This window comes from Bidens hawaiensis, unplaced genomic scaffold (genome assembly GCF_021521415.1).
Source record: "Bidens hawaiensis isolate Kalapana, Puna unplaced genomic scaffold, B.hawaiensis_p1.1 tig00040534_1, whole genome shotgun sequence".
NCBI classification, from domain to species: Eukaryota; Viridiplantae; Streptophyta; class Magnoliopsida; order Asterales; family Asteraceae; genus Bidens; species Bidens hawaiensis.
The window spans coordinates 51,211-64,828 of NW_027497145.1; the positions used below are offsets into that span (position 1 = coordinate 51,211).

Genomic DNA, 13,618 nt, shown 5'->3' on the forward strand with positions numbered 1-13,618 from the left:
TAAATATTATAGTTAGTTTGTATTCAGATTTATTATCTTCTTATTATTTTTCTAAATTCTAATTCTTAATTTTATGTCAATTGTTTACCTATAATACGGCCCTGGGTTTATTGTTTAGGAGAAGTTTACTGATGATTTAGAAAAGAACTGTAAGCGTGAAACTTACCGACCGGATCTTTTGGTTCGAAAGCCTTTGAATAAAATCATGTGACCAACCGTTCACATAGAAAATGCATTTACGAGTTTACGACTACGAGCGTGTTGATACGAATAGTTTTCAATTTTTCATGAATGTTGTCCACTATGGGCCTGCCAAAGATATTGGTTAAGTGGGCTTAGAAACCAAATATGGATTAAAATATGTGGCGCTCCTTTTAATTCTGGCCAAGGCTGAGCAGCTCACACAGCCCATATACGGACCTGTCTTTCACTCTTTCAATTAGGGTTTTTCATGAGCCGAGTCGAGCCGAACCGAGCGAAGACTTGATCGTTGTTTGGCTTGTTTACAACTGAACCGAACCGAACAACTGGAATTCAAACCGAACGAAAATCGAAACGAGCCAAAATCGAATCGAGCAATTTTTAACTAACATCGAGCGATTTTCTACCATTATTTATTTCTTTTCCATTTTAAAATTGTCAATAAGAAACAAGTTTAAAGGTTATAAATACACGTGTAATAGGTTGTAAATTTTTATGAGAAAAAAGTTTGAAGTGAGATATAGTAAACATGTAAACGAGCTTCTAGTATTCTGAAAATTTGAAGCAAACAAATGAAACTATAAAATTAACAGATAGGAAAATTTTAAAAGGGTTAAAAAATTGTATACTTATATTTACGGGAGAAAGTTAACGTAAAAATGAAATTAACGTGCTAATTGTGATACTCAAGTATTTTAATTATATATACAAGTAGAATAATCATGTAATTTCATCATAGAGTAATTATATAATTACTCTATGTTGTAATTACATAATTACTTAATTGATATATAATTAAACTACTTGATTTTCATAATTAACGCGTTAATTTCACTTGTATTTAATATAAACCATATATATGTGTGTGTTGTCTATGTATTTATATATATGTTTGTATATAAATATATAAATAATTTAAAAATATTTGAGCCGAACTAAACAGAGCAAACCTTTGCTCTTTGCTTGGCTGGTTTACAAACCGAAACGAGCAGAGCGGCTCGTTTAAAATCGGGCAAAAAAGCGAGCAAGCATTTTCCGAGCAGTTTTCCAAACGAACGACGAGTAAGTTCGAGCTACGAGTGATTTCGACGACCCTACTTTCAATGCAAATTTCAAATGAACAAACTTGAAAATTTTATGTTGGATTTATATATGTTTGACAACAAATATAAATGTCACAAGGGTCATACTTTGTTAGTTGTGTTTAGAAGCTAAACTCACTTTAAACAAACAACTGGCTTTTGTTGGTTTGCTAGTCATTTTTCCATAACACTCATTTATAAAGTAGTACAAACTAATTTTATTTTGTCTGCTTGCTAAACTCATAAGTCTTTTGTTTGACATTAAAAAAATGGCATTTTATCCCACAAATTTTATTAATAGTTCAATACCTCTAAATAAATTTTAAAAACTTGGACATGCTATTTCTCTTAGACATAGTCCATAACAAACCAGTAGAAAAACAAGATAGAGTAGTCATTTAAACAAAACTCAATACATGGGTAAATAAGGCATGTACTACTGAACCTTATCACATGTATGTATGGCATGCATGACCCGAGCAATACCATTATCTTCAAATAACACAACTCTTCATAAGTATCCTCTAGTCTCCTACAATTAAAACCATAGAGGTTAAGAGGTAGAGCAGTTATCACTGCAGAAAAAAACGTTATTGCTCACTTCAATACTCCATTATATATAAGAACGTCACGTGTTATTCATTCGAATAGTATATTAGTATGCATGACCTTATGTTTGGCATGCAAATATGCAATAAGTAATTTCTCGTTTTACATGTCCTTTTTTTATCTTATGTGTATTATAAGGTATATTATTTTTAACATAACACTAAGTTGCATTTGAGATACAAATTAAAATATAGTAAACAGGCCCGGTTATGGTACAAATTATCATGTTGACGTCTCAAAAAACATATTAAAAATATCTTATCGTTTAAAGTTATATATATGTGTATGGTCGACAATTTCTATATTTTTGACACGGGTCAAAACCTAGTTATGTATAAAGCAAGAACTGTTAAAAACTAAAAATTAACAAAAGACATTTTCAAATAAATCCACGATTGCGGTTGGTGTTGCAAAGAAGACACTTAATTGCTAATAATGAAGTTTTGTCAAACGTGGATGGCGTTTCGATTCATTGGTTTTCGCTACCTTCCAATCAAGAGGTTGTTAGAATGTTTATTTATTTATTATTTATATTTGAGTAGATTATATAATATTATCAATTAGTTGAGTAACACGTCATTTTCATTATGGTGCAGTGGAACTGAGGGGCCTTCTCGAGCACAGGATAAGTAATTGAGAGATAGAGCTAGTCTATTCGTTATGGGGAATCAATGCTCCGGGCCGAATAGAGCTTACCTACGGCACCCGGCTTTCTCCGGCGCATATTAGCTTAGCTGCGCTTTGATTGAATGAACGCCACCTTGGTTGTATTGTTTTGAAACAAATCCAATGTTGGGCCGGTAATAGCCGAAGGTAAAAAAGGGGGAGATAGAGAAGAGGAGATTCAGAATAGTCACTCCACTCCATGGATAGTGCACACAGATTCTTCTTGCATTTGCAATTCCGGTAGAAAATAGGTTCTTTTTAATGGTGACTCATGTTTGATTCTGTATACAGTATTTTGGGGAGACATTAGTGGCTCAATAACAATGTGTTCCTGAGTTTCATTTAATGAGAGAAGGGAAAGGAAAATAGAGGAAAATATAAAAAAATAATGTTTAAGAGATTTTTTAAGAAATAGAGGGAAGGGAAAAGACTAAAAAATTTTAAAATATTATCAGCATCCCAAATTGAAAAAATTATGAGAGAAAATATTTATGTCTAATTATAACTTTTATCAATTTCTAAATTACCCTTATATCTAACTCTATGTAATAGCTAACTTAAAGGGTATAATAGAAAAATGTATATGTCTTTTCTTTTCTTCTTAACTCGGAAACACTTAAAATGTTTAATTTCTCTTCTTTTCCTTTCATTTTAATTAAACTAAGGAACACGAAATAAAATCACATATTTTCCTTCCCATAGCTTTCTTTCTTGTCATAATTCCCCTTCCCTCCCCTCCTCTCGTTAAATGAGACTCGGGAACACATAAGGAAGACCGGGATCTTTGTGATTTTCGGTTTGATCCTGAGAGCCTCCGCGTTTTACCATCAGTGGGTTTTTTCCGCAACTAAAAATATCTTGAAGGCGCTTAAGGATTCGTACGACTGGTGTGGGCCAACTGACGGTGACATGTTACCATTGGATCACCTCGTATGAAATGCCTAAACAATTCTCAGTTTGTTGGCCGTTAAAAAAAAAGTTATGCTGTTTATTAAAAGTTGCATTGTAACTGTAACTTATAATTAGTTTGTAATGCATATTTTTTGTATTAGAATAAAATTGGATTCTTTATAAACCTTTTAATGATTAACTAGTAAAAATGTAACTACACTTAACAGATAATACATTTGATAATTATTTTTAACTGATTCATCAAAATATATTTACTTTATGTCAATACAAACAATTATATCATTTGTAAATCATCTAACTTTAGTTGAAATTAATATCCTATGTATATTTCCAAAAGTTTTATAATACCACCATTTAAAAATTTATAAATGATTTTATATTCATTTTAATCTTCTAATTTTTAAACAAGAACTTTTAATTACATGATCTTAATTTTAACCTAAATTGTAAACAAAAACACTCAAACCCATTGTCTTTTTTATGTAGAGCTAATATTCTAAACCATTTAATAGTACAATAAACACATTTATCTTCATTTTAAGCGTGTATATATATTGACTCTTGGATGCTTAATCTAATCAACATCTTCATTCACTCGCCCTCTGCAGGTACATTGCATTCGTATTTAATCATACCAACAACTTATCTTTAGTGATCTAATATATATTTTTCCATACAAGCTAGATTATAGTCTTTGGTGAGCAATGGAGTTTTTGGAAGCCAACGAGCTCCCAATTGTCAGTACTGTTTTTGCTGCTTCCATTGTTGCATTCTTATTTTTCTCCAAGAAGCCTAAAGGTTCATCATCAATCAACTCCTATATATATATATATATATATATATCAATCAAAACTCAAAAGCTATAGTTAGTTTAATTTATAACATGCATGGTTTGTTGTGTCTTAGGCTGCATAGATCCTGATAACTTCAAGGAATTCAAGCTTGTGAAACGCACGCAGCTTAGCCACAACGTCGCTAAATTCAGATTTGAACTTCCTAAACCTACTTCAGTCTTGGGACTTCCTATTGGACAACATCTTAGTTGCCGGTAATGTTTATATATCACTCTTCAAACTTTATAATAAACGTCGCCTCAATATATACACACTAAAATGAAAAAAAAAATGTTTTAGGGGTACGGATAGCCAAGGTCAAGAGGTTATTAAACCATACACCCCAACGACTTTGGATACCGATGTTGGATATTTTGAGTTGGTTATTAAGGTAGGCACATATTCAAAATTATTCAACCTTTTAGTTGATCTGATACATGTATGCATGAATTATATTCATGTAAATGTTGAATAGATGTATCCGCAAGGTCGTATGTCTCACCACTTCAGAGAGATGAAGGAAGGTGACTATTTGGCTGTGAAAGGACCTAAGGTTAGACAATTTTATTTTATTGGCCCATTTTCACATAATTTGGTTTAAGTTGTGAACAAAAATAATGGATTAATTAATTAAAATAATAAGCTTAATTAATTAACTTGTGAAAACAGTTTGCATTTGAATTTGTTAGGATACTACTAATGATATTTCTAGCTAATTTAGTGTTTGCAGTTACTGCTAATGTTAGAAGTAAAACTTACTGCTAAGTTTGTTATTTCCAGGGGCAATTCAAGTATCGACCTGGTGATGTTAGAGCATTTGGAATGATTGCTGGAGGATCAGGCATCACTCCAATGTTTCAGGTGTTGATTTATTTTTAAACTGAATATTTTTCTTTAAAAATAGGCCAAATAGATTAAACTTTTTATTATACAAGATTTAGAATCGATTTATTGTTTGTGTTTAATCCTAGGTTGCCAGAGCGATTCTAGAAGACGAATCAGACAAGACCAAGTTGGATCTCATCTATGCTAATGTCACAGTTGATGACATCCTTCTTAAGGCAAGTACTTAAGATTGTTTAATTATCATCATTTGCTCTTGTTTTCATTTAATTAACTCACTGACTGATTTACAGGAAGAATTGGACACACTTGCTACCAAATACGCTGGCCGCTTTAAAGTTTACTATGCATTAAATGAGGTATGTTCATAGAAAATGATTAATGAAAAACATTGTATTTTTTTCACCTATAAAAAGTTTAGGATGATTACGGTCTGTTTTTGTACATTTGAAGCCACCGGTGGGATGGACTGGCGGCGTCGGCTTTGTAACCAAGGAAATGATCGAAGAACATTTTCCTGCGCCTGCTTTTGATATTAAGGTATGCTTTCATGATTGGCTGACTCGTTTTCTTTTGAACAATGTTTTTATTTATTGTACCTGTTTGACCCGTTAGAATAAGACATTCATAAGTAAAGAGGTTGAGATTCCCATATTTAATTTTTTAAATTAAAGAAAAAGGCGAAATCTAAACAAGAAACCAATGAATCTGCAGATCCTAAGGTGTGGCCCGCCACCGATGAACAAGGCCATGGCTGCTCATCTTGAAGCTTTGGGATACGAACCAGATGCGCTATTTCAGTTCTAAATCCAAACCTGCTTATCTGAGATTTTGTTGTTTGAATAAACTTGTTGTATTATGGTTGGACCTCCCGTTAACAGTCTAGATGGGTCCGGTTTGAGACATGTGATTTGTAAAATTGTTGGGCATTTGAAATCATACCTCAGTTTTCAAATTATGTTTTCAGCTTCTTTTGTGAGTTAATGACACTAACTCATAATTTAATGGTGTGAGGGTAAATTTGTCCAAAAACATATAATTGTTGTGTATGAAGTAAAAAAAGCTGTGCAGCTCAAACTCATTTTGTTGCACTCAATCCTAAAGCTTCCACAAAATACTCTTTTGGATAACGGTTTTGCCTACAGATGTTTACCGCTTAACGAGGTTAAGGTTTAGGTTTGAGGTTTTCGCCTAACCACATATAATCTATGCACAAAAACAGGTAAGTGAAGTTCATGATCTTTAAAATCAGATATTACTCGTAAAATACAAGGATCAAAGATCACTGGTGAGGCAAAAAGTAAAAGAATTTAAGTTTTGCCTTTGACTGTGATACCTTGACTTTCCAATAAAGAGTCAACATATAATCCTGATCCATAGCAAGTGGCACAAAGGATAGCACCCTTAGTTTCACAACCGGTACGCTGTTTTTATTGCCAAGACTGCTAAATATTCTTTCATCTGCCATAAGTAAAGACTGCAAAAGTCCAACAAACTATCAGCCACAATTCATGGGAAATCGCTTGGTATTCATATACACAAGCCACTGCAACAAAATGGATTTGTGCATATATTTTATTACAAACGATTATTTGATTCTAATTATACAATATCAGTAAACCAATTTCTAGTTCTTCATCCTCAATTTATCGAAAATTTTACATCATCATGGTGTTATTGTAAAGATGACAGTGAATGCGTAATGTATGAAAAAGGTTATAATAAACTAGAAAATAGTATCAGGTTTGAATATTGCATAAATGATCTTGTGCATTTAACGTGACGCATCAGTGGAGATAATAACTAAATGGTCTAAACATGTTGCACAAGTTTAAAGGTGGAGGCTTCAAAACATGAATCAATATAGCTCAAGGTATTTCAGTATTCATATGTACTGTAAGTCTGCAACACGCAGGAACACATTTGTATCAAGATACTACTGCACTATGCTGATTCATCATAATATCTTGTCATAGCTTATTTTTCAGCTTGAGTTACATGTTGGTCTGAAAGTAATCTTATAGTCAAGAAGCAAGAAACATAGCAGGCTACTAATTCTGCAAAAGTATAACTGAAGTTCAAAAGGAACCTCCAAAAAAGTAGGGAACTGAAGAATCCTTTTCCCGGCACTTGATTATATTCCTCCATCTTACTATGTACCATTGATCACCTACATCACATCATTTTGTAAGGCAGATAAAACCCCTTAAATAATAATCATAATAATAAAGAATTATAAAAAAATAAATGAAAAATAAAAAAAACAAAATGTTTATGTAGCATTCCTTATTAATTTTTTTTTCTGGTTTAGTTTAGCTATATATATAGTATAGATAGGGGCATATTATTGCACAAAGTCTCCCTATCATACAAAGCGTACAAAAGAATGTTGTCCCTTGATTTCATTTAAACAAAATGTGGCGGCATGGTTGTAAATCCATAACCTATACACACAAAAAATTACATAATCACGCAACTTATATAAATAATTACGCAACCTTGATTAATAATTATGCACAAACATAATTACACACTCATATAAATAATCACACGATTTATATGATAATTACGAAACCTATGTTTATAATTACAAACGTATAAGTATAAAATACAATAATTAAAAGGTAAATAAATATAATAATATTATTGACCCTTAAAACAAATAAGTTGCAATGTCAAGCTAAATTCAATCGAGCGAGCCAGCTCGAGTTAAATTTGAAGCCTAGTCATGTCAGCTTGTATTGGCGTTTGAGTCAAGTTCAAGCTAGCATTGGCTCGGCTTAGCACTTTACTGATTGTTTGGAAATATCTATAAGATAAAATCTTTTATATATATATTTAGAGTGCAGTTACTGTACGCTAATGCTTAACGTACGGTAGGTACGCGAGACGCTCAAAGGCAAAAACCTAAAACGCTCACAAAACCTTAAACGCTCAAAAACCGTCTTTGTGAAAAAAAGTGAAAATTGATCGATTAACCATCCAAAACTGTTTTTTCGGTGAAGCAATGATTGATTGGATATGTATTGACGATTCTGAGATGTTTGGATGTGATTTCATGGATAAGCATTAATGTATTGGATCTTTTCTCAATATATTTAAATTATTATTACGAATAATAATTCTGGGATGTATATTTAGATAATGTCACTTGCCACGTCATCTTCTTCTTCTTTGAGTTTTGTACAACCGCCACCGCCAACGCCAAGACCGGCGGCAAGCAGTCGGGCAGTTGGCCTCCGGTGTTACAACTCTCGGTCATCATCATCATCATCCAGTGCAACAACAATAACCACCTTAAGTAACATCCTTAATTCTGGCGTCATTGCTTGTCTTCGCGCTCAAAGGTATTTGCAATTCCACTTCATTAATAATAATAATAATAATAGTGATCTGGTTATGGTTGTTTAATTAATTATATGTCTCTGTGTGTGTATTAAGTGCGGATGTGGCCTTGGAAGCTGCACGAGCTGCAATTACTGGTGGAATCACTGTGGTAAGTAAGTAAGTAAGTAAGTAAGTAAGTAAGTAAGTATGTATGTCAGGCTACAAAATGGGGGATTTTTGACACGCTGCTTCACGTCAGAGACTATTTTTATTTTAGGGTCCCGTGGTTTGTAGCACAAAAATCGCCCCCCACCCACCCCACACTTATTTTATCATTATTTTCATTCACTCAGCCGGCGACAAATCTATATCGCCCCCAACACGCCCCACCCACAGGAGGCGCGGGGGTTGGGAGGTGTTGTAGCTCCTTATTGCCAAAAAAACATTCAACTTGTCGCCCACTACACATTGTCAAGTGACCGTCCTGTCCTTGAAAAATTAATTATTATTATCGTTATGCTATCATCAATTGAAAGAGAATATATTTAGTATATACATAGTATGTGGCTAGCTTATATATACTCAACTATGTGGCCGCCAATATAAGGGATATCAATCGTTTTGACATAGAAGCTAAAATGTTAATTTGTTTGTTGATTTGCTTGCAGTTGGAGATTGTGGTTTCTACCCCAGGTGTCTTTGAGGTAGGTCGCTTGCTTTTTTATTTATCATCATTCATCACAACTTACTACTACTTCCTTTGTTATCATGATGATCTTAAAAGCCAGCTGATGATATGTTTCCATTTCTTTAACAGGTTTTACATCAATTGGTGCAAGATTTTCCAACCACAACTCTAGGAGTAAGTGCTTTACAGAAATAAACATATTTCAGTTTCTACATTCAAATATTTCAATATTTCACATTTGACAGGTTGGCACTGTTTTGAACACTAAGGATGCTGAAAATGCCAAAATTGCTGGAGCAAAATTCATCATGAGCCCTGCTTTTGTAAAGGCATGATAAATACTCTTACTTTTTATCATCGGTTTTTTTATGTATAACTAAACCATATACATGTTTGTACAAAGTCAGTTTTTTTGTTGTTGTTGTTGTGACTGAGGAGGCGAGGCGACTAGGGCTGTTCACGATTCGAGCCGAAACGAGCGAAGGCTTGCTCGTTTCTTGGCTCGTTTACCACCGAACCGAACGGCTGAAATTCGAACCGAGCGAAAAACGAAACGAACCAAAATCGAATCGAGCATTTTTTGATCGAACATCGGGCATTATTTATTTCTTCACTTTAAAAATATCATTAAGAAACAAGTTTGAAGGCTTTAAATAATATTTTGTAAACAAATTAGTAGTTTTTAGACAAACGTATAATAAGTTGTAAAGTTTTAGAGAAAGAAGTTTGAAGTGAGATATAATGAACATGTAAACAAACTTTTAGTATTCTGAAAACTTGATTCGAACTAATGAAACTATAAAATTGACGGAATAGGAAAAATTTAAAAGGGTTTAAAAAATTTTATATCTTTCTTTAATAATGTAAATCCTTTTGCAGGGCATTCTGGATCAAGACAGTGATGACTTGCTATACATACCTGGTGTCATGACACCAACAGAAGTAAGCAAAGAAACCATTTATATTTACTTTATTGCATTTTATTCATTGTTAGTTTGTTACAAAGAATTCATGTTTGATTAGCCTGATCTGATTTGTGTTTAATCAGTATATAATTATCCCAACACCGAATGTTAGTATTTGGCTGATGCAAATGCTTTGTGAATTTACAGATATTGTCAACATATAATAGCGGTGCCAAAATCGTGAAGGTGAGGCTCGCTCCTTTGTTTAGTTTATTTTAATTTTATTACATTGATGTTGTATGCATATCGTTGTGATAGGTATATCCTGTTTCAGCAATCGGTGGTGTTGGGTACATAGCAACGCTAAAGAAGCCTTTTCCTCATATTCCTATGGTTGCTTCTCAAGGAATAACAACCGGTATGTGATGCCATATTCTCTTTCTTGTTACGTACTCATTTTTGTGAATCAAGAAACGACATATGTTGATACTATTTTTATATGTGTATATAGATTCAGTGAGTGCATATATTGATGCGGGAGCGTCAGCGGTTGTGTTATCTGATGCTATATTTGACAAAAAGGTGATGTCTCAAAGGAATTACGGTTCAATATCTCATCTTGCCCAACTTGCGGCTTTGCAAGGCAATGAAGCTGTAAAGAGGTATTCACCTTTTCATTTACCAGCTTGTCTGCTTTTGTTTATTTACTCATACTCATACCACCAATCCAAAATGTGAACATGTCAAATGGGTTGACCGAGTTAAAAGTCGCTCACAAATAAATCCATGGACTTTTTTAAAATTCTTAGGGACTTAATAACATAAAATTTTGGTTATTCTTGGAAATTGATGAATTTAGCATGCAAAAAATAATTTCTTTATGTTCAATAAAGTTAATTGCCTTTAATGTTAGGTTTTAACAGTTAAGGGATGTAATTATCCAAAAAAGAAAGTGTAGATGCACTATTGTATTGTGCATGTTCAACGAAAACCTGTAATTTCTTTTTTATTACTGTGTAAATGAAAACGGCATTGAAAATGGACAAAAGTGATTACGGGTCAATCTGGCCTGTTTCAACACATACATCTTGTTGCGTCTAATAATGACTTGAATCTGAGACAACCAGTTTCGAGTGTTTGGCAAAAACTGGTTTTTGGATTCTGATATGGTGGCTATGCATAGTGAAATTGAAAAGCATTTGTACAAATGAGAATGGTATGTATGTTTAGGGGTTGTTTGGCAATCTAGTGCTGAATCAATAAGAGGTCTGACTGATTAAGAGGTAGCCTCTGAATCGTTCAGCATGTCTCTAAAACTTAACCATTAAGAGGCTCCATGAGTCATTAAGAGGTTTAACCGAACACACTCTACCTCTGACTGATTCAGAAGTAGCATCTTAATGAACTCATTAAGAAATTACCAAACGGCCCCTTAGTTAAAAAATGAGAATGGCTTCTTGGTCAAGATCAAGTTTTATTCCGTTTATTATCATTTTGTGCAAATTCAGTATTATGTGATATTCTAAACTAATTCTAGCATGGTGCTAATATTGATATATGCAGGAATGAAAAGATCTATCCCCCCTAATTTCAGAGAAACATGATCCATATGAAAAAGCTGTAAGAATTTATTGCACATTGCAAAGTTTGTTTTTATATAATTGTCAACTAGGAGTTATTTTGGTTATTTAAGTCCTTTTTAGTTTTTTTGAATAAATAGATTGTGTGAAGGTGGGGACCGAATTAGTTATCAAATATTGTCAAGGTAAGAGGACATATTATTTACATTTATGTTTTTATTCAGCTTATTTGCTTGTTTTACAAATTTTGATTATCTTGCAGAGGTGGAAGATACACAGAAGCAGATGCGAAATTTTGTTGCCTCTGCCACCTTCACCTAAGAACATACATATTTACTTGGAAACAATATGTGAGTAAGGTGGATTGATTGAGTCTGTCCGGGTGATTAATTAAATTTCAGTTTCATGATTGTTTCACTCGAATTCGAACACGGTTTGTTGTCGTGTTGGTTAATTTTTGTCCGATCCCATCTGACATTGTTTTGGTTATTTTTGAGTGTAGGGTTGTAGATCAAAAGTTGCTCTGTTCTGATAATAAATTGGGCCAAACTAATTATATTTGACTGGTTGGTGGTTGTCACTTGTGAATACTATGTTCATGTTGATTCACATTACAAAGTTCTTCTGTATGTAGTTCAGTTGATAGAAACCGAAATTACTGAACTTTTATTACTGAAAATGAAAATGAAAAGGATAGAGATCCAGTATGTGACAAACTGTCAAAATTAAGGGCATGTTAAAAATTATTTAGCTATTTGATGATTTGAACTAAGCTTAGGTTAAATGAAATAAATAAGCTAAGATCTATAAAAGGTGATAAATAAATCCTCAAGTTTAGTTGTCATGAAAAGATTGAGGTTTACATGTGAAAAGGTATATGAGTAACATGTAAATCAATAAATGTATGTGAGAAATCAAATAATTCGTTTTATAAATTATATGTGGAAAAGTTGAAGTTAAAGTATTAAACAATATTTATTGTTAATTTTTATTGTTACTCTCGATGAATTATTAGACTTAGTATAGAGTATTAACTTAAGTTTCGATTTCGTAAGATGACATTTCGTATGTAGGATGCTATGCATTTTAGATAATTACGTTATTTCATATATAAAATTTGTGAAATTAATTTTTGTTTAAAGTTTTAATATAATTATTTTGTTAACTCACTAAAATAATAAAACATAAAATGATGTTATTTGGTTTCATAATATACTTCAAGTTTTATACTTACCGTGAAACTAGTTAGTGGAGAATAAAATACGAGTTATTTAGTTAGTGAGTTTTATTTAAAAATTTGTATTAAAATATCCCAACTAACTTGGTTTTTCCCAAATATTCAATCAAAATATACATATTTTTATACATTACCAACTAGTTATTTAAAAACTCCACTACATGTTAAGTTTAAATCAAATTTTTTGGATTAAAAACCTAGCGAGGTTGCATGAGTTAGAGTAAAACAGTTGTGTATTTTCGTGTTTTAGTTAGTTTGTTTTGCAATTCTTGTGTCTGTATGTTATTACGTTGCAAATCTTGTTTGGTGTGGGTCTAGTTTCGCTCTTCATCAACATATATGCGGTTCCAAATATATATGTACTTGTCATACATGTTTATAAATTTTGAATCATGTACTCTTTTTTTTCACGATTTTGTGTTAGTAAATAGTAGCAAACCTAAACTTCATAATAAAAAAAGGGTTTCAAAATTTTCATCCAAAAACCTATATGAAGAGAGGACTAAGATCGAGCAAGCTCAAAATTAAACGAGGCAGCTCAGCTATGCTCTAGGTCGATTTTGAAGTTAAACGAGCATAAGATCGAGCCAACGAGCCGACCGAACCAAGCCGAGCTTGGGATGGGTTTGGCTCGGTTACAAAAATGAGCAAACTCGGCAAATGTCCTTTCAAATCAAGTTCTTTAATTAGTTTTATTCAAGTTTTTATCAAACGAGCCACGATTTCTTGCTTTGA

The 13,618-nt window shown here is 32.8% G+C and overlaps 2 protein-coding genes across 2 annotated transcripts; both read left to right on the forward strand.

Annotated features, from left to right (window-relative positions):
* Positions 1–4,006: 4,006 nt before the first annotated feature.
* Positions 4,007–6,006, forward strand: LOC143592110 (NADH--cytochrome b5 reductase 1-like). The gene is made up of 10 exons (XM_077072110.1): positions 4,007–4,078; positions 4,155–4,268; positions 4,377–4,518; positions 4,604–4,694; positions 4,779–4,856; positions 5,084–5,164; positions 5,275–5,368; positions 5,444–5,505; positions 5,600–5,686; positions 5,861–6,006. Exons 2-10 carry the CDS (start codon positions 4,175–4,177, stop codon positions 5,951–5,953), a joined length of 822 nt encoding a protein of 273 aa, XP_076928225.1. The 5' UTR covers positions 4,007–4,078; positions 4,155–4,174; the 3' UTR covers positions 5,954–6,006.
* A 2,257-nt stretch (positions 6,007–8,263) lies between these two features.
* Positions 8,264–10,848, forward strand: LOC143592111 (uncharacterized). Its single transcript, XM_077072111.1, has 9 exons — positions 8,264–8,493; positions 8,588–8,642; positions 9,142–9,177; positions 9,291–9,335; positions 9,407–9,490; positions 10,041–10,103; positions 10,274–10,312; positions 10,385–10,484; positions 10,578–10,848. The coding sequence occupies exons 1-9, from the start codon at positions 8,291–8,293 to the stop codon at positions 10,802–10,804; spliced, it is 852 nt and encodes a 283-aa protein (XP_076928226.1). The 5' UTR covers positions 8,264–8,290; the 3' UTR covers positions 10,805–10,848.
* Positions 10,849–13,618: the final 2,770 nt, after the last annotated feature.